Below are 22103 nucleotides of genomic sequence, written 5' to 3' on the forward strand. Positions count from 1 at the left end.
TCAAAATATGTAGATACGCCTATAAGAGGAGAGGCTGTACTTGATCTGGTATTGAAAAATGAACCTTATCAGGTGTCAGATCTCTCAGTGGGAGAGCATTTTGGAGATAGTGATCACAATTCTATCTCCTTTACCATAGCATTGGAGAGGGATAGGAGCAGACAAGTTAGGAAAGCATTTAATTGGAGTAAGGGGAAATATGAGGCTATCAGGCAGGAACTTGCAAGCATAAATTGGGAATAGATGTTCTCAGAAATGTACAGAAGAAATGTGCTAAATGTTCAGGGGATATTTGCGTGTAGTTCTGCATAGGTACATTCCAATGGGACAGGGAAAGAATGGTAGGGTACAGGAACCGTGGTGTGGAAAGGCTGTTGTAAATGTAGTGAAGAAGAAAAGAAGAGCTTGGATCTAGAAGATTTTAAGGCTAGCTGGAAGGAGCTTAAGAAATAAATTAGGAGAGCCAGAAAGAGCCATGAGAAGGCATTGGTGGACAGGATTAAGGAAAACCCCAAGGCATTCTACAAGTATGTTAAGGGCAAGAGAAATTACCCATTTCTTTGCAAGGTGGAAGAACAGAACCATAGAAAGGGTGCAGAGGAGATTTGCAAGGATGTTGCCTGGATTGGGGAGCATGCCTTATGAGAATAGGTTGAGTGAACTCGGCCTTTTTTCATTAGAGTGATGGAGGATGAGAGGTGACCTGATAGAGGTGTAGAAGATGATGAGAGGCATTGATCATGTGGATAGTTAGAGGCTTTTTCCCAGGGCTGAAATGGCTAGCATGAGAGGGCACAGTTTTAAGGTGCTTGGAAGTAGGGAAAGAGGAGATATCATGGTTAAGTTTATTACACAGAGAGTGGTGAGTGCGTGGAATGGGCTGCCGGTGATGGTGGTGGAAGCGGATACAATAGGTTCTTTTAAGAGACTTTTGGATAGGTATATGGAGTTCAGAAAAATAGAGGGCTATGGGTAACCCTAGGTAATTTCTCAGGTAAGGACATGTTCGGCATGACTTTGTGGGCTGAAGGACCTGTATTGTGCTGTAGGTTTTCTATGTTTCTATGTCTAACAGGAAGAGAGCTCGCAAGAATAAATGATCAAACTTCAGAATGATGAAGATGCAAAAATGGTTTTCAAAAATGTTGGCTTTTGTGGTATGTGGCTACTCTGTGATACAAAGTTTTCTGGTTCTGGAGAAGAGCCAAATTGCTCTTCATTGCATTTCCATCCGCCCATTGTTGAAAGAGGCTTCAGTGTAGTGAACCACATACTCACAAAAAACATAAACCACTTGAACATTGTTATGCGTGGGGACTTAAGGCTTTTGCTGTTGCAACTTGAACCAGATATTTCAACTCTTGCTGAAAACCATCAAGCTCAAGGATCATGTTGATATCAAAGTTGCCATACGGTGCACTGGTAATATGTAAGCTAGGTTTAAAGAGAAATAAAAATTTAAAGCAGAATCATTTTTCTCATCTTAGCATATAGTAGATGTTTTTTTACACTATGGGGGTGCCAGAAAGTATATTGTGCCTAAGACGGGCGTTGGCATACATGAAGGTGCTTTAGGAGGGTGTTAGCAAGCATGAAAGTGCTTCAGAGGGGTGTTGGGCAAAAAAAGGTTAGAATAAACTGGTTTAATCCAATATGACCAAATCTGTAAATAAAGCTAGCTATAAGCAAGATAAAAATGTCATCATCTTGTTCCATATTATTGTGAATAACAGACTTTCCTGAAGGGTGTGTCAGAACTATATTCCATAATTTGCCACCATGAACTTCACAATATATTGAATGTTGATATCCTGGGTAATTTTTAATTGCCTTCTGTTGTTACGCAGGTGGATCTGACCAAGGGGGCGGAAAAGGTGAGTTTTATATTATACTTATTATGCTGTGTCTTGCATTGTCCATGTCCTACTGCCTAGATTGTTACTTGCTTGGCACTCAGTTTTTGAGATGTGACATAATTTGTTGTGACGTAACAAAAGTTTTCATTTGTTTCAGCAAGGATATTTGGAAATTTCTGTTAACTTTTTTCTTTGTTGGTGATACATAGTAATAATTGTAAGAATGTTAGTTTCCTTTAAGACCATACTGTCTATTTATCATTTGTTGCATCTACGTGCCTAAGATCGTAAGACCATAAGATAGAGGAGCAGAAGTAGGCCATTTGGCCCATTGAGTCTACTCCGCCATTCAATCATGGGCTGATCCAATTCTTCCAGTCATCCCCACTCCCCAGCTTTCACCCCATACCCTTTGATGCCCTGTCCAATCAAGAACCTATCTATCTCTGCTTAAATACACCCAATGGCTTGGCCTCCACAGCCGCTCGTGGCAACAAATTCCACAGATTTACCACCCTCTGATTAAAATAATTTCTCCACATCTCAGTTCTAAAAGAATGTCGTTCAATACTAAAATTTGTACCCTCTCGTCCTCGAATCCCCTGCCATGGGAAATAACTTGGTCATATCTTCTCTGAACCCTGTCCAATGTCAGTATATTCTGTCTAAAATAAAGGAACCCAAAACTGCACACAATAGTCCAAGTGTGGTCTCACGAGTGACTTATAGAGCCTCAACATCATATCCCTGCTCTTATATTCTATACCGCTAGAAATGAATGCCAACATTGCAATCGCCTACTTCACAACTGACTCAACCTGGAGGTTAACCTTTAGGGTATCTTGTAGAAGGACTCCCAAGTCCCTTTGCATCTTTGCACTTTGAATTCTCTCCCCATCTAAATATTAGTCTACCTGTTTATCTCTTCCACCAAAGTGCATGACCGTACACTTTCCAACATTGTATTTCATTTGCCACTTCTTTGCCCATTCCCTCAAACTATCTAAGTCTCTCTGCAGACTCTCTTTCTGATATACTGTGTATCCTTGTATGTTCAGCTCCCAATGGCAGCCATCCTTTAGCCAAGTTTCAGAGATGGCCACAATGTCGTATTTGCCAATCGGTATCTGAATTTCAAAATCGTCCATTTTATTCCTTATGCTGCGTGCATTCAAATACAACACTGTCAGTCCAGTATTTGTTGCTTTCTGTTTTAACTGCATCATGCATCTATTACCCTGTAACTCATGCCACTGGCTTTGACTGAGCCTCATTTTCTGCCTGTTCTTTCTATAATCTCTGTTGCACACTATCTTTGATTTATTTCTGTTTTCCCCTTCCTCAGCCCTGTCACCCTGGTTCCCACACCGCTGCCAAATTAGTTTAAACGCTCCCTAACAGCTCTATTAAATGTGCCCCCTAGGATATTGGACCCCTTTAGGTTCAGGTGTAACCCGTCCTACCTCCCCCAACTTCGGTGGAGTCCTGCTGAGAGGGTATGATCAAAAGGGTCAAACCAGTGGAGGATGGAATGATGGGCAAGCTGTTCGCTTTCAGTGGAACAAGAGGAAAAAAAAAGGCATGCATTTGTGCTTACAGTCAACATAGTAATTTCTGTTACTAATGCCACAGTCAAAGTGGTATGATTTGCATATTAAGAAAACATTAGATAGCTTCTCCCACTTGATTCTCTTTAAAATTGATCTCTGATTTGCTTGAGCTGCATTTTCAAAAGACGTTCTTCGCTGAATTTTAATGCTGAGAAGACTGCTTTTTTTTGTTGCCCATCAGTATTGTTGAAAGTGTTGAACTGCAGTAGTCATGGATGATAATGGTTTTTAAATAGATTAGATAAACAGAGTTTCTTTTATTTCCTTTTGTCTTCTTGGTCTTTGCTGAAATCGAAAGTAAATGCCATTCATCCACATGGTCACTATCTATGATTTATAATAGCAATATCCTTGCAGGAACTATAATACCACACCATTTTCCAGCTCTTAGATCCTCTGGTTTGAAGATGTTTTCGTGCCCACGTCCAGATACTGAAGTGTTATGTGAATTTCTGCTTCTAGCATTCTCTCGTTAAAGTATGATAACAAATTCTGGGTGAAAGCATTCCTCCTTAGATACCCCTTTAAACTGTCTCTTGTCACAGATAACTGCATTCTGACACCTTGCATTTATTTCCTCATTGAATTTTATTTATTTGGCACAAGGAGAGCAGCACAGTCACAGTCAGAAAAGGTACTCTAAAACTGCCACTAGCAATTGTTAAAAAGAAATGTACATTGACCAATGAAAAATCTTACACAGTTCCTCATTCCTTATCAGCGTAATCATGATGTATACTTAAGGCATTAATGATCAATCAAAACTACGTGTAATTCAAAGCAAAACTTTGTGGAGTAAGATGCATGTTCTTCAATCCTTCACATATATTTAATATGATTAAAAAGTGACCTATTTAGGATGGCATGATAGCATAGTGGTTAGCACAGTGCTTTACCGTACAGGCGACCCGGGTTCAATTCCTGCTGCCGCCTGTAAGGAGTTTGCATGTTCTCCTTGTGACTGCGTGGCTTTCCTCTGGATGCTCCGATTTTCTCTCACAGTCTAATGACATACCAGTTGGTAGGTTAATTGGTCATTGTAAATTGTCCTGTGATTAGGTAAAACGGGATTATTGGATGGCATAGCTTGAAGGGCCTACTACATAATATATCCAAATAAAAAAGTAAGTAAATAAATAAATGTCTTCATTTTAATGGAGACTGATGATCCAGTAGTTAGTGTGTGCTTTCTAATTCTTCATTTGCATCTTTATCTTGTCTGGTTTGCTGTGTCTGGTTATGGCTTCTGGAAAATTACATGTTCCCAGTGTAATTTATTATTCCAAGACCTTGTTCTGTACAACTGTGCCTATATTAACCCTTTAATCCAGCTTCCACTGTATTCCATCTGTCACTTTGCCCGTTCTCCTAATCTATACCCTCCCTACTTCCTCAAAGCTACCTGCTCCTCCAGCTTTCTTCGTATCATCTGTAAACTTTGCAACAAAGCCATCAATTCCATTATCCAATTCACTGATATATAAAGTAAAAGGAATCAGCCCCAACACAGACCCCTGTGAAAGTCACTGGCAGCCAGCCAGAAAAGGCTCCTTTTATTCCCACTCTTTGCCTACTGCCGATCAGCCACTGTTTTATCCATGCTAGAAGCTTTCCTGCAATACCATGGGGTTGTAGCTTGTTAAGCAGTCTCATGTGAGGCACCTTGTCAAAGGCCTTCCGAAAATTCAAATAGACAATATCAATGGATTTTCCTTTGCCTATCCTGCTTGTTATTTCTTCAAAGAATTCTGACAGTTTTGCCAGGCAAAGATTTTCCCTTGAGGAAACCATGCTGAATATGGCCTAATTTATCATGTGCCTTCAAGCACCCCAAAACTGTATCCTTAACAATCGACTGCCAACATCTTCCCAACCGCTGGGGTCAGACTAACTGTCCTGTATTTTCCTTTCTTCTGCCTCTCTCCCTTCTTGAAGAGTGGAGTGACATTTGCAATTTTCCAGTTTTCTGGAACCATTCCAGAATCTAATGATTCTTGAAAGATCATCATTAATGCCACCACAATCTTTTCAGAGTTCTGGAGTGTGCACTATCTGGTCCAGGTGACTTATCTACCATTAGACCCTTCAGTTTCCCAAGAATCTTCTGCATAGTAATGGTAACTTTACACCTCTAGTGTTTTCCACAGTGGAGACTGGAGGTCTCTCAGACTTCCCACATCCCGCATAGAGTACAGATTGCTGCTGGAACCAGCCTCACTAATATGCTATGCCCTAACAGACAAGGACTTGAACAAATAAGGAGAAAGGGAGAGTAACTTACAAGACAGAAACTCCCCCAAACTTGATCTTGCCTAACTTCTCACTGCTCATGCACAGCTGCTCCATGGAGAGTGTTAGGAGCACCATGTTTCTGCGAGTGCACATATTAGACAATCTGACATGGTCCCTCAAAACCAGCAATTGGTTTAACATCTGTAGTTGGGGAAACTGCTTGAAGCTATCATTGAAAAAGAAATAGCGAGGCATCTGGAAAGAAATGGATCCATCAAGCATACACAGTATGGATTCAGCAACGTCAGGTTCTGTTTGACAAGCTTACTGGAATTCTTTGAGGATATGATGAGCACAGTGGATAGAGGGAAACCAATGGACGTTATTTATTTGGATTTCCAGAAGGCATTTGATAAGGTGCTGTTTAAAAAAACATCCGTAAGATAAGGATGCATAGGGTTGGGGGTGATGTATTAGCATGTATAGAGGATTGATTAGCTAATAGAAAGCAGAGTGTTAGGATACATGGGTGTTACTCTGGTTTGCAATCAGTGGTGTGAGTGGTGTGCCTCAGGGGGTCGGTGCTGGGCCCGTAACTGTTTACGATATACATTAACGATCTGGAAGAGGGAACCGGATGTAGTGTATCTAAGTTTGCTGATGATACTAAATTGAGTGGAAAAGCAAATTGTGCAGCAGATATGGAGAGTCTGGAGAGAGATATTGATAGGTTGAGTGGGCAAGGGTCTGGCAGATGGAATACAATGTTGGTAAATGTGAGGTCACCCACTTTGGAAGAAAAACGGAACAGCAGATTATTATTTAAATGGTAAAAAAAAACTGCAACATGCTGCTATGCAGAGGGACAGGAGTGCTTGCGCATGAATCACAAAGGTTCGTTTGCAGGTGCAGCAGGCTAGCAAGAAGGTAAATGGGAGGTTGGCTTTCATTGCTAGAAGGATTGAATTTAAGAGCAGGGAGGCAACTGCACAGGGTACTGGTGAGGCTGCACCTGGAATACTACGTGCAGTTTTGGTCGCCTTACTTGAGGAAAGATATACTGGGTTTGGAAGTGGTGCAGAGGAGGTTCACCAGGTTCATTCCAGAGATGTGGGGGTTAGACTATGAGGAGAGATTGAGTTGCCTGGGACTGTACTGATTGGAATTCAGAAGAATGAAAGAAGATCTTGTACAAAGATATAAAATTGTGAAAGGGATAAATATGATCGAGGCTGAAAAGTTGTTTCCACTGATAGGTGAGACTAGAACTAGTGGATATAGCCTCAATATCCAGGGAAGAGGAGAATCCACACCACCAGGTTCAGGAACTTATATTACCCATCAACTATCAGGCTTTTGAACTAGAGGGAATAACTTCACTTGCCTCAGGAACTGATGAGGAGGAACTGCTCTTCCCAGAGAGTGGTGAATCTGTGGAATTCTGTGCCCAATGAAGCAGTAGAGGCCACTTTAGTAAATGTATTTAAGACAAAATTGGATATATTTTTGCTTAGTAGGGGAATTGGGTGTTATGGGGAAAAGGCAGGTAGGTGGAGATGAGTCCATGACCAGATTAGCCATGATCTTATTGAATGACGGAGCAGGCTTGATGGGCCAGATGCCCTACTCCTGCTCCTATTTCTTATGCTTCTATGTTCTTTGGTCAAGAAAGTAGAGCAGCATCTGCATTTTATAAGGTGAGTGAGGCTTCCCACTCCCATTTTAGCCAATTTTTACAGGTGCATCATCGAGAGTGTGCTGACCAGCTACAAAACCATCTGGTATGGGAATTGCAAGCATCTGACCACAAGTCCCTACGAAGGATTGCCAGGACTGTGGAGAGGATGGTTGAGGTCTCTCTTCCACACATTAGAGATATTTGTCAGGAGCGTTGCGTATGCAGGGCCCTTAGCTTTGTCAATGACCCTTCTTGTATGTCCAGCATTCTGTTTAACCCTCTACCATCAGTCAGGAAGTGCTGTATCATTGAGAGACAAGAACTGTTCAAAGTTCAAACTGAATTTGTTAACGGAGTGCCAAATCTTGTACCAAATACAACCCCGAGACTCAATTTCTTGCAGGCATCCTCAGTAATCCAAGAAACATTTGACAACCCAGGGTTTGATTGTGCATCCTGAGACTTCTGGGAAGTTATTGTTGAGGCATTGTCTTTAGCCATAGGTGAAGTCCTGGAAGACTAGATGGGGTTGTTGATGGGGGCTTATGTACTATTATTTAAGAAAGATAGCAAAGACAATCCAGGGAACTAGAGACCTGTGAGCCTGGCATCACTGGTGGGTAAGTTAGTGGAGCGGATTCTTGGGGACAGGGTCTGCTTGTATTTGGTTAAGCAATTCAGATTAGGGATAGTCAGCACAGGTTAGTGATGAGGGAATGGCAGTGGGAAATTATTTATATGGACTTTAGAAGGGTCTTTAACAACGTCCCATAGTGAAAGGCTAATTAGAAAGGTTGGATCTAATTAGATACTAGGAGAGCTAGCCTATGGATACACAGTTGGCTCGATGGTGGGAAGCAGAGGGTGATGGTGGAAAGTTGTTTATCAGAACAAAGGCTTGTGACTAGTTATATTTCACATGGACTGGTGCTGGGCCCATTGTTATTTGTTGTACAGCAAACTGCATGACATTTGCTCATTGCTGCCATAAGGGAGGAGTTACAGGAGCCTGAAGAAACATACTCAACATTTTAGGAACTGTTTGTTTCTCTCTACCACCAGATTTACCAGATTTCTAAATGATCCATGAACACTACCCCACTATTTCAATGGTTCAATTTAGTGTAGTATACAAACTGAAATTGTTACTCTTTGCAGACATCTATGAAACAAAAGAAAAGCCCCAAAGAATGAATGACAGAAAACTGTTAGAACCCCAAAGCCCCTTCCCATGCAAAAGCATAAACCCCAGCAAACAACAGCAAAGCCCCCAGAGACCGTGATCTCGAAACATCAAAAAAAATTATTGTCCATCCCAACACTTCAACATCTCACAGGCTCACTCTCTCACTAATGAAGGAGAGAGAGGTATCACCTCTGCCTGAGCAAGAGTGGAGGACAAAAACTGGCTGTTTCAATGTTGCAATCTGCAGCATTGCTTACTTTGACAGCTTAGACTTGTATTTACTAATATGGATGCACAATAAAATAGGAATATACATCCTGATATTCTGCATTCTGCTCAAAAAAATTGCTCAAATCACAAATATGAGCATCTGTCTTCAGTTAGATGGGGCTCCTCAATGTTTGTTATTTTCAAGGGGAAAAGAAAATCTGGGATTCCTAGAATTAAAACATTTGCAAATCCTGGCATTCTTTATTTTGTTTCTAACTAGCTATAGGAAACTTGCCTGGTTAATGTTGTCCTGTCAAGGAAGTTAACAGTCCACTGGTGTGGCTGAATGTAATCTAGCTCAATACTTAAGTTAGCACAATAGATTTCTCAAAGTCTAATATTTTTATAATATTTTAGTGTTACTGTATGTACTTTTCATAAACGTGGAAACCACACTGCAATTCAGGGAGTACTATTTAAGATGCCAGAAGGAGGTGGTTACCTGCTGTTGATTGGAGGGAGATGCATAGGTTATTGCCACAATCTGTCTCCTTTCTTGAATATGGTCACTATTAAAGAATTCTTGAGCTGTAGAGTAGTTGTTCTTTCCCCAGACCTTCAGAGGCAGGACATGTATGTGACGCAGGAGTGTTGGTCTACCTTCCTTGAGGATCTCTGCTAGGATTCCATGAGGACCAGTGGCTTTGTTGCTTTTCAGGGTCCTGATAGCATGATTGTCCTCTTACATGTTGGGAGGTTCTCCCATGTCTTCTCCCACAGGTGTCCGGAGGTTTTGGTTAGTAACCTTTGGGTCAGCTGTGCTGTCATGGTTAAGGAGTTCTTAAAAGTGTTCTCTCAGTTGAACGTTGATATCCTTTCGATCATTTTGCAATTTCTTCCCATCCTTTGAGTGCAAGGGGTTTAATCCGCAGTAACTTGGACCATTGACTGCTTTGGTGATACTGAAGAAGCCTTTCGTGTAACCAGTCTGCCAGTCTCTGGATTTCTAGGGCTTTCTCAGGCCACCAAGAATTATTTAACTCCCTCACCCTCCACAGGACATTGGCCTTGGCTCTGGAGTAAGCTTCTCTTTTGGCCTTGCTGCCAATGTCATGCTGTCAGGAACAAAAGGCTTTCCTTTTCTTGGAGGTAAGTTGTTCTATCTCTGTGTCATTATCATCAAACCAATCCTGATGTTTCTTGGATTTGTATGCAAGGATATTTTTGCAGGTATTGAGGATGGTGGATTTAAACAGACCCTAGTGTTTTTCGATATCCTCTGGATATTCCCTTTGCAGGTTTTCTCCAAACAAGACCTGAAGGCACTGTTGGGTGGCACTGTCAAGCAAGCTTGCAAGTTTTAGTCCTGCTGAAGGATCTCAGCCTGAAACGTTGACTGTACTTTTTTCCATAGATGCTGCCTGGCCTGTTGAGTTCCTCCAGCATTTTAGACCATAGGACCTTAAGACATAGGAGCAGAATTAGGCCATCGAGTCTGCTCCACCATTCAATCATGGCAGATCCTTTTTTTCCTATCTCCTTCTCCCCATAACCTTTGATGCCACGTCCAATCAAGAACCTATCAATATCTGCCTTAAATACATCCAATGACCTGGCCTCCACAGCTGGTTGTGGCAATAAATTCCACAAATTCACCACCCTTCGGCTAAAGAAATTTCTCCAGTTCTCTGTTTTGAAAGGGCACCCCTCTATCCTGAGACTGTGCCCTCTTGTCCTAGACTCTCCCACTCTCTTAGGGTTCATTCCTCTGGTCTGGGTGACTTGTGTACCTTTAGGTCTTTCAGCTTTTTGAGCACCTTTTCTCTTGTAACAGTAACTGCACCCTAGGGTTCTGAAAGAGGTTGTGTGGATTTCCAGCAATTGCAGAGTTTCTCTTGTTCTTAAGTATTAGACTTGGCTTGGTCTGAATCTGACGATTCTGGGCTTGTCATTTGCCTTCTCTTTCCTGACGAAGTGTAACCATCTTTATCCTTCAGTTCCCCTTTGCCTGCCAGCCTGTTTTCAGAATGAGCCGCTAGGTCAATCTGGTATCTCCTCAGTTCTCCACCAACCACAGCCACCACTTCCTTGTGTCCACATTGCACCAGAGTATGTGGATCAGCCTTTATAGTCACCTGAAGACTCAACACTAAACAATCCTTTAGAACATGTTATTCGACTCAAGTGATTGCACTATTACTACTATTGTATTAGCATTTGAATAAAGTGATGCCAGTGCACTTAAAGATAACCTATAATTTAAGTTGATCCCTTTGGCATATACTCAGTCCTTGTTATTTGCACAGATTTTCTACAGATGGCACTGCTGTTTTTTTTGCTCTCTCCTGTGTACCCAATTTACTTTCCTGAATAATCAGAAATATGCCTCGTAATGTTGTACAAACATTAACAGGCATTGATAAATGCATTAGAAAATCCGAATATTTTCAAGGAAATGATATTAGTTAACAAATATAAAAGATGTTATCATTAAATTACTTGCCTTTAAAAGGGTAATATTGAGCACTGGATTATTTGAAGGAGAGGTGATGTGGTGCTCAACCCTGTCACAGATGGTGGTGATTCTTCTGCTGGCCTTGTGACTATTAAGACTTTGTAAAGAATACACTCATGCAGAGGGATACATCTACATTTCTTTAAAGATATAGCACAGAACTGGCCCTTCCGGTCCAATGAGCTGCACCACCCAACAGCTCACTAGGTTAATCACAGGGCAATTTACAGTGACCAATTAACCTGCTAACCAATACATCTTTGGACTGTGGGAGGAAACTGGGGCACTCAGAGGAAACCCATGCGGTTCATGGGAGAATACACAAACTCCTTTCAGATGGTGCCTGAATTGAACTCCGGATCACCTTGAGCTGTAATAGCAATAACTGCTACATTACCATGGTGCCCTCATCTTTTGAAAGGCCATGAACCATGGCACTTGCATCTTATTCTTTTTTAAGGCTTTTAGATTTTATTTGGTTGAGGCTCAATGCTTCTGAACAAATTTGAAATGAGCTTTAGGGACAGTCATGCAAGTGCTTGATTTTGTGGATTCTAAATCAATAGAAAACAAAGACGAAACAAATGTTGTGCTGCTGAAGTTAATGTTTTTAGAACTGACACTTTAAAATAAAGTTTTGCATGTCTGTATACTCCAGCTCTCTCATGGCTTTGAGTTCCTGGCTTCCCTCAGTGTTCTGGTTCCTCATTTCTCATTAGGTTAATTTCAAGCTTCTTTTCTCATTGCCACTGTGTCTTCTTTATAAAATATAAGAGTTGTATCTTAGTTGGTCCCATTAGCCTGGACAACCGAGCAATCAGACAACATGTAAGTGCATTAGGTAACCTATACCTTAACTTCATCTGCTTGACTCTGGTACTTCTACCCCTTGATAAAATTGCATAACAAAAATATTCTCTTTATTTTACTGCACTACATCTATTTTTTGACCTAATTATAGAATCCTAGACATTTATAGCTTAGGAGACAAGATTTCAGTTCATGATATCCATGCTGGAAAAAAAGCTTATCATGGGTATCTTTTCACATCATAAAATAATTGAAGACAGTGAAGGTATTCCAAAGGGTAGTAATGCCCTTGGCTCAGTTGTTTCCAGCTGCTTTATCAATAGCCTGCTTCCTGTCATAAAGGTCTGAATGGTAAATGTCCACTAGTGATTACATTACCAGATCAGTTTCATGGTTGCATCTCTACACAAATGAAAATATAAAGAAAATGAAAAGAGTTATGGACACAGCTCAACGCATCAGAGAACCAGCCTCCCCTCCATAGATAGACTCGTTCTTTACTTAAACACAAGAGATTCTCCAAATGCTAGAAATCCAGAGCAAAACACACAAAATGCTGGAAGAGCCAGAAGGTCAGGCAGTATCTATGTAAATAAATAAAAAGCCAATGTTTTGAGTCCAGTACCAGAGGGCATGGTTTGAGAATAAGGGGTAGGTCATTTAGGACAGAGTTAAGGAAAAACTTCTTCTCCCAGAGAGTTGTGGGGGTCTGGAATGCACTGCCTCGGAAGGCAGTGGAGGCCAATTCTCCGGATGCTTTCAAGAAGGAGCTAGATAGGTATCTTATGGATAGGGGAATCAAGGGATATGGGGACAAGGCAGGAACCGGGTATTGATAGTAGATGACCAGCCATGATCTCAGAATGGCGGTGCAGGCTCGAAGGGCCGAATGGTCTACTTCTGCACCTATTGTCTATTGTTTCATGCCAAAACCCTTCTTCAGGATTGGAAAGGAAGGAGGATGATGCCAGAATAAAAGGTGAGGGGAAGGGAAGGAAGATTAGCTAGGTGATAGGTGAAGCCAGGTGGGTGGAAAAGTTAAAGGGCTGGAGGAGAAGGAATCTGTTAGGTGAGGGGAGTGAACCGTGGGATAAAGGAGCACCAGGTGTAGATGATAGACAAGTAAGATGCAAGAGTGGGGAATAGAAGAGGGGTTGGGGGAGGGGAGAAAGCTACTGGAAGGAGAAATCAATACTTTTGCCATCAGGTTGGAGGATACCTAAATGGAATGTGAGGTGTTGCTCTTCCATCCTGAGAGTGGCCTCGTCATGGCATAAGAGGAGGCTATCGACTGACATGTCAGAATAGGAATGGGGATAGGAATTAAAATGGTTGGCTACAAGGAAATTCAGCTTTTGGTGGATAGAGTGGAGGTGCTCAATTTACTTTGGGTCTCACCAATGTTGAGGCTGCATAGGGAGCACCGGATATAATTGACAACCCTAACAGATTCACAAGTAAAGTGTTGCCTCACCTGGAAAGACTGCTTGGAGGTAATGGAGGAGGTAAATCAGCAGGTGTAACATTTCTGTCACAGGGATATGTGCCAGGTGGAAGATTAGTGAGGAAGAATGAATGGACAAAGGGAATCAGAGAGGGAGTGATCCCTGCAGAAAGCAGGGAGTTAGGGGGGTAGGTGAAGATGTATTTGATGGTAGGATCCCATTGAAGATGGTGTAAGTTGTAAGTTGCAGAGAATGATGTGTTTGATGTGGAGGCTCATGGAGTGGTAAGTGAGGACAAGAGGAACTTGATCCTTATTAAGGTGGTGGGAAGATGGGGTGAGCATGGATGTCCAGGAAATGGAGGAGATGTGGGTGAAGGCAGCATCGAAGATAGAGAAAGGGAAGCCCTGTTCTTTGAAGGAGGAGGACATTTCTGATGTCCTGGAAAGGAAAGCCCTATTCTCTGAACCGATGGGGTGCAGACAAAGGAATTGAGCGTATGCTTCTAACTGCCTCAGTAGAATAGCCAGTATAATCAAAGACCCCATTCACCAGACATTTTTTCTTCTCTCTTTCATTGAGCAGAAGATACAAAAGCCTGAAAGTATGTAACACCAGGTTCAAGGACAGCTACTCCGTTGTTATAAGACTATTGAATGATAATTTTACTCCTTATTTTCTACTTTCACTGCACTTTCTGTGTATCTGTTGCACTTTATTCTGAAATTTGTTACTGTTTTACCTAGTTCTACCTTAATACACTTGTTTAATGAACCCATATGAACTGTATCTTTGCACATATGACCATATTAAACCAGTTATAATTCCAAATACGAACCTACATTGAACATAGGCTTGATTGATGGCAAGTAACATCTGTGCTTAAACTGGCAGGCGGTAACTGTATACAATGAGATGCAGTTGAACCACCTGTCATTATCAAGTATGCTGTCTCTCACCCCCTCCCCCCACCTCCCACCATCAGCATCCTGGAGGCTATCATTGACCAGGAACTCACCAACCACAAGAATAGAGTGTCCACAGAAATGGTCAAAGGCTGGGAATTTTGCAATGTGACTCGCATCTTGAAACCCCAAAGCCTTGCCACCATTGACAAAGTCAATGTTCTCTTGCTTGTCTGAATGAATGCAGCTCCACCTTTCAAAAAGCTTAATACCATCCAATACAAAATGGCTACTTGTTGACACCCCATGAGCCACCTTAAACATGTATCCCTTCCAGCTCTGGGGCATATTAGTTGCAGTACAAACTATCTACAAAAAGTACTGCAACTTGCTCAGGTTCTTCAATAGCCTTTCAAATTTTTAACTTTGTGATACCAAGGGAAACAGTGCCAATGTGTAGAAACACCACTATCTGTATGTTCTAGTCCAAGTTGCAAGCCATTCCTTCTTGAAAATGCATTGTTGGACTTTTATCATTGTGGGGTCCAAAGTCTGAAACTCAGCCTCACTGCTTCAAGGGCATTTATTATTGGGCAATGAAAGTTTGCCAGTCCTACGTGCAAACAAAACGAGGTCTTTTTCTGTGACATTTATTCTACATCAGTTTGTACAATTGTATGCATATCACTACTTAAAACTTCTAATCATCTTGAAAATATTGATTAAATTTATCCATTCCATAGGGATTAAGCATAAACCCTTTTGAACATTTTTTCACATTGATATCACATATTTTTCTCATGTTGAAGTAGTTAACTACTGTGAACATTTGGTGATTCCACTGATATTTTGCTTTACTATGACATGGCAAAGATTTTATATTCTGGAAACCATTTAAATAAAACCTTCTGTAGTATTATCTGTCATGACATCCTGATCGTCCACCCAGCAAAGCTCTTCAGCATATCAACAACCAGAGACCATGTGTTCATTTATTGATTGTTTGAATTGGATGGAACAGGATGGTCCCGTTGTTGATCAATGGTCTTTGATAAATTATTTAATTTTAGCAAAGGTACAAATAATTTCAAACCATTTGGCCCGAGAGTTTTCAATCAGGAAGCTACATGTGCCAAATTATGACAGTGTGGGTCAAGTCTTAAAAGCAAAGGGCTTTCCAGGTATAAGAGATTGGTTTAGACTGTAATTTGGCATATGATTAATACCATATGCTTGCCTTAGTAATTAAGTTAAAATAATGTATTTAATACTGATTAATATTTAAATGTTTCTTAAATGGTTTTGTGTTCAAACCATGTGTTGTTGTTGTATTTGTGTTAACTTTGTAAAAGGCAAGTGCCCATTTTGAGAAAAGATCGAAAATTCAACTGTATTAAATTGCTAAATGTCCATTGCAGTGTAAAAGCAATGTTTATACTGTTGAGCCCCCCCCATGGGGAAAAACACATACATAAAAATAGAATCATTAAGTTTAAAATCGCATTCAGATCATACTGACTATATCGTACAGAAAAAGTAATTATGAGAATTAAACAGAAATATTATGAATTAGGTGAAAGATCACATAAGATTCTTGCTTGGCAGTTGAAAACAGAACAGGCCTCTAAAACAATAAATGCAATTAGAACAAGTGTAAGTAAGGTTACTTATAAACCTTTAGAAATTAATGAAACTTTAAAATTTTTTATACTGAACTATATCAATCAGAATCACAAAATAAGATTGCTGAGATAGATAAATTTTTATCACAAATAACCCTTCCAAAATTAAATTTGGAAGAAAAGAAAAGATTAGATATGCCCTTTACATTAAAAGCGGTTGAAGAAGCTTTAGGATCACTTCAGAGTAATAAATCCCTAGGAAAAGATGGTTTTCCTCCTGAATTTTATAAAAAATTTAAAGATTTATTAATTCCTCCTTTTATGGAATTAATATATCAAGTGGAAAGAATGCATAAACTCCCACGATCTTTTTTTAACAGCGATTATAACTGTATTGCCAAAAAAAGATAGATCCTTTAAAGCCAACATCATATAGGCCTATTTCTTTGTTGAATACAGATTATAAAATAATAGCAAACATTTTATCTAATAGAATATCTAAATATTTACCAAAATTAATACATATGGATCAAACAGGTTTTATTAAAAACAGACAATGGATAATATAACCCGGTTACTTAGTATAATTCTTTTGGCACAAAAAAGAGAGGAAATGAGTGTGGCAGTTGCTTTGGATGCAGAAAAAGCATTTGATAGATTGGAATGGGATTTTTTATTTAGGGTATTGGAAAAATATGAGTTAGGAAAATTTTTTATACAATGGATTAAAACCTTAAATACTAATCCTCAAGCTAAAGTAGTTACAAATGGTCAGCTTTCAACACCATTTTGCTTAACGAGGTCAACTAGACAAGGCTGCCCATTATCACCTGCTTTATTTGTATTGGCAATAGAACCATTAGCTGAATTAATTAGAACAGATTCAGACATTGGGGGCTTTAGAGTTAATCAAGAAGAATATAAGATTAATTTATTTGCTGATGATGTTTTGATTTATTTAACAAACCCATTGCAATCTTTGCAAAGATTATCTTTTAGATTGGAAGAATATGGGAAAGTATCAGGGTATAAAGTAAATTGGGATAAAAGTGAAATTTTACCCCTTACCAAAGGAAATTATAATCAATGTCGATTAGTAACTCAATTTCGATGGTCAATAAATGGGATAAAATATTTAGGTATTAGAGTTGATAATGATGTAAAAAATTCATATAAACAAAATTATTTGCCATTATTAAAAAAAATAAAAGAGGAACTTGATAAATGGATGATGTTACCAATAACATTAATAGGTAGAGTTAATGCTGTAAAAATGAATATATTTCCTAGATTGCAATATTTGTTCCAAACTTTACCAATACAATTACCTCAGAAGTTTTTTCAAGAACTGAATAAATATGTAAGGAAATTTCTTTGGAAAGGAAAGATGTCAAGAATATCATTGGAAAAATTGACATGTAAATTTGATTTAGGAGGGTTACAACTTCCAAATTTTAAGAATTATTATAAAGCAAATCAACTTAGATTTATTGCGTCTTTTTTTGATGAAGAAAAACCAGCATGGATTAGAATAGAATTAGATAAGATAGGAGAAAACATACCAGAAGATTTTATATATAAATGGGAATCCAAATGGATACGGGAAAAAAAAGAATCTCCTATGTTAAGACACTTGATTGATTTATGGAATAAGGTAAATATGGACGATGAGATAAAGAAATCTTTATTAGCAAAAAGAACTTTAATTCAAAATAGGCTTATTCCTTTTACAATGGATAATAAACTTTTATATAATTGGTTCCAAAAGGGGATTAAATATATATATGTGATTGTTTTGAAGGAGGTATATTGATGTCGTTTGATCAATTAAAAAATAGATATAAAATATCAAATAACACTCTTTTCTGTTATTTTCAATTAAAGGCTTATTTACGAGAAAAGCTGGGTCAAACAATGTTGATGCCAAAACCTAGTGAAATAGAAATATTAATTCAAAAAGGAAAAATTTAAAAATTTACATCTTGTATGTACAATTTGTTTCAAAAACAGACAATTAAATCAGGAATTCATAAATCAAGACAAAAATGGGAATCTGATTTGAATGTTAAAATTGATGGAAAAAGCTGGTCAAGATTATGTTCTGATAGTATGATAAATACAATAAATGTTCGACAGATTAATACAATATAATTTTTTACATCAATTATATATAACACCACAGAAAATAAATAGATTAAATTCAAATATGTCTGACCAATGTTTTCGGTGTAATCAAAAAATTGGTACTTTTTTACATTCTACTTGGTCTTGTTTTAAAATTCAACCATTTTGGATAAATCTAAGACCTTTATTGGAACAGATTATTGGAGTACAACTCCCACATAGTCCAGTATTATTTTTATTAGGAGACATTGAAGGGACAATACCGAAACTTAAATTGAATAAGTATCAGAAAAAATTTATAAAAATTGAATTGGCAGTAGCCAAAAAAGTTATCGCAGTTACTTGGAAATCTGATTTATATTTAACTATGGATCATTGGAATAATGAAATACATAGTTGTATTCCACTTGAAAAAATTACATACAATCTAAGAAATGAATATGATATATTTTTGAAAATTTGGCTTCCATACCTACAAAAGATAGGATTAAATACATAGGTCCTTTGAAGATAAAATTATAAAGTAATTGGGGAAAGTAAAAATAAATATTAAAATTATTTTGAACTTCATGGAGCATGTGGGTATCCTCCGATATCCAGGCAATCTTTTTCTTCTTTCTTTCTTTTTTTTCTTTCTTTAGACAAGGGTTAAGGGGAGGGGGGAGGGTTAATATTATTTTTCTTTTTCTTACTATTTTATCACCACATTTATTCTTTGTAATTTTCTAAAGAATTAATAAATAAATAAAAATTTCAAAAAAAGATCATACTGACCCAAAATTTAAAGAAAGCAAGGATTTTGTGGTTATTAATGTGCACAAAATGGCCTTCATTCTGCACAGATTAGCAAATTGATGCATCTAATTTGAATATGTATTTAAGACCTTTGTTAAATTTAGTAGCCCATATTTTTGGCTAGATGACAGATTATCGAGCTGTTTTGGTGATTGTGTATTTGGTGATTATTAATAACAATACCTGTTCAAGGGTCTGCATTTGCAACTGTTAATGATTTCAGGGATGCTAGTCTTGGCCTTCTCAAAGGTCACAGTGTGTGGTGAGCTTAAATATAAAAGCAAACTTGCTTTTTTAAGCATTAGTTGTAGTAACCACCAGAACTAGACAGTTTTGCTGTATCTAATGGTTTTCAAGAGCCAAGTGCATATCATTAGACATCCACAATGAGAAAATTGTCTGTCACGATACAATGCACATAACAACTCATGCATAAAGCGTTATGTGTTATGTAAAAGTTCATAGGTCTACAATTGTAACACGTTGTACATGCTGGTCAGAAACTGAGCATAAAAATTAAATGATCTCATTGATAGTTCCTCAGTCAGATAAATTGTGAGGCACTGCTAGAGTAGATTATCTTTATTAAAAGATCAGTTTATTGATCTATGACTGTGATTTCCAATATCAAATTCATTAATTACTTTTGAAGCCACAGCAACTTAATTTTCTTGCATTGGTTAATGAAGTTGCTTATTGAGGTGACATACAATGTTTAAGGTTCTCTTTTGAACTTTGTTTTCATTAGGTTACAGTAATGTGTACATTAATAGTCCATCTCACTGTTTATTTTTCAGATGAAATGCCCATTATAGCTGTAATGGTGGCTCTCTCATCACTGCTGGTCATCGTGTTTATTATTATAGTACTTTATATGCTGAGGTAAGTGATTGATATAAACTGTACTAAAAAGATTTGTTGTGCTTATTTAATATTGTCCCAGATTGTTTCTAACTGCCTCTCACTGCCAAGGCTAGCTTGGCAGACCTTTACATTCTTTTTACAAAAAAGGTGCAATTTTAGAAAATTATAGATGTTGGAAATCTGATATAAAAAGCACAAAAGTGTTTGGAAGTGTAAGGTCATGGACTTGGTAGAAGAAATGAAAGGGTTGACTATCTTCTAAATGGAGTGAAAATACAAAAAAACTGAAATTCAAAGGGTCTTGGTATTCCTTGTGTAGGATTCCCTGAAAGTTAATTTGTAGGTTAAGTCTGTGGGGAGGAAGGCAAATGCAATGTTCGCATTCATTTCAAGAGGTCTAGAATATAAAAGCAAGGATGTAATGTTGAAGCTTTAAGAAGCACTTGTGAGGCCACACTTTGAGCATTGTGAGCAGGTTCGGGCCCCTTAGAAAGGATTACCTAAATTGGAGGTTCAAAGGAGATTCATGAATATGATTCCAGGATTGAATGGCTTGTCATATGAAGAGCGTCTGATGGCACTGGGCTGGTATTCATTAGAATTCTGAACAATAAGGTGGACTCTTGGAGTCCTATCTTGTCTTGGTAAAGTGGATAATGGAAAGGAGGTTTCCTGTGGTAAGAGAGTCTAAGACCAGGTGACACAGCCTTAGAATAGAGGGGGGTTGAATGGAATGGAGATGAAAAGGAATTTCTTTAGCCTGAGGGTGGTGAACCTTTGGAATTCTTTGCCACATGCAGCTGTGGAGGCCAAGTCTTTATGTTTATTTAAGGCAGAAGTTGATATATTCTTGATTGGTCAAGGCATGAAGGGATATAGGGAGAAGGCAGGTATTTCACATGCACTTGAAGGTGTGACCTGCTGATCTGCTGACTTGCTGGAAGAAGGTTGGATCAATCCAGATCTCTTTTTTTATGGGTGGAACAGGTAGCATGGGCTGAATGGTCTTCGTGTAACATTTTTAATGAGATAGCAAATGCTATGAGATCTGACAAAGAGTTGAATATTTTTGGCTGTAGCTTGCAGTTCCAAAGCATACAAGCAGCACTGAGTTGCTTGTAGCTATGTATATCCTCAACTTAGGCAGACTCTACATAGAATCCTGGGGCAGAGCCTAAATCTGCTAAGAACTGTAGGTCATCCTCTCTGAATAGGTACTCCAAATCGAGAGATTAGGAGGAAAAGTTAAGTTACTATTTTCACCACTTTACAACAGATGAGTGTCTGTTTTGAATTTGATGTTGTGAACAGGGTAAAACTGCAGTCTTTACATTTATTTGATATATATTTTGAAGAGCCTCCCAAGGCTTTAATTTTTTGTTATGAACTTTGATTGGGGCCACCTGTAGAGCTGCATCTTCCAAATACAATTTATTGTCTAAACAAGGATTGGTTACGTTTGCTTTGGGCATGTGAACTTTTCTTCTAAACTTTTATTTCAAAATCATTCATGACTTGTTTTTAGATGCTTATCTTGTCATTATGTTAATTGAGAAGAAAGCCATTTTTGGCTGATTGAGTCTACATTGGCTCTCAAAGGTGCAATCACATTAGACCCATTCCTTTTTTCGCTATATTGCTGTATACAGCCCTAAACCTAATCTGTCTTATATATGCCCATTACCTCTCCTAAAAAATTTTCTGCCATTAGCCTACATTAAGGCATAATCTAAACCTGTCAGTTAACCTATGAAGTATGTTTTTGGGATGTAGATGTAAAATGGAGCACTTGGTAGAAACCACCTCAATCATAAAGAGAACAAGCAATCCTGCATGTAATCCTGGATAAACGCAACATTCTTACAGCAGAATTCATCCGTGCACCACCTCACCCTATTGCAATCATGCTTGGATGAAATAACATTTTCTTTTTGAAAAATGTTGTTAAAATATCACATTAACAAATTATTATCAATCTACAGGTTTAAAAAGTATAAGCAGGCTGGAAGTCATTCAAATTCCTTCAGGTTGTCCAATGGGAGAACAGATGATACAGGTTTGTTTATAAGTTAGATGGGAAATTAATAGATACATTGCTTTTTCATCATAAAAAGACAAATTTAATGATGGCTCTAAAATTATTGTTAATTTTCAGTAAAAAAAAATGAAAACATTTTACAACTGTTGAGCCAAAGTGTGTACTCAGTTCAGTTCGTTGTTGATAATAGCATTTGCTTTGATTCTCTAAAAA

The 22103-nt window shown here is 38.5% G+C and overlaps 2 protein-coding genes across 6 annotated transcripts in view; both read left to right on the forward strand.

The window, feature by feature from the left end:
- ptpra (protein tyrosine phosphatase receptor type A) overlaps positions 1-22103 on the forward strand; it is a 220457-nt gene that overhangs the window by 111999 nt on the left and 86355 nt on the right. For all 5 annotated transcript variants that reach the window (XM_073042171.1, XM_073042169.1, XM_073042168.1 and 2 more), the window contains 3 exons: positions 1848-1874; positions 19786-19870; positions 21835-21908. In XM_073042171.1, the coding sequence (XP_072898272.1) occupies positions 1848-1874; positions 19786-19870; positions 21835-21908 (186 nt within the window). The remainder of the gene's footprint in view (positions 1-1847; positions 1875-19785; positions 19871-21834; positions 21909-22103) is intronic.
- The window catches only part of gnrh2 (gonadotropin-releasing hormone 2), a 252149-nt gene that overhangs the window by 93285 nt on the left and 136761 nt on the right, over positions 1-22103 (forward strand). The window lies entirely within an intron of this gene.

This window comes from Hemitrygon akajei, chromosome 4 (assembly GCF_048418815.1).
Source record: "Hemitrygon akajei chromosome 4, sHemAka1.3, whole genome shotgun sequence".
Taxonomy (NCBI): domain Eukaryota; kingdom Metazoa; phylum Chordata; class Chondrichthyes; order Myliobatiformes; family Dasyatidae; genus Hemitrygon; species Hemitrygon akajei.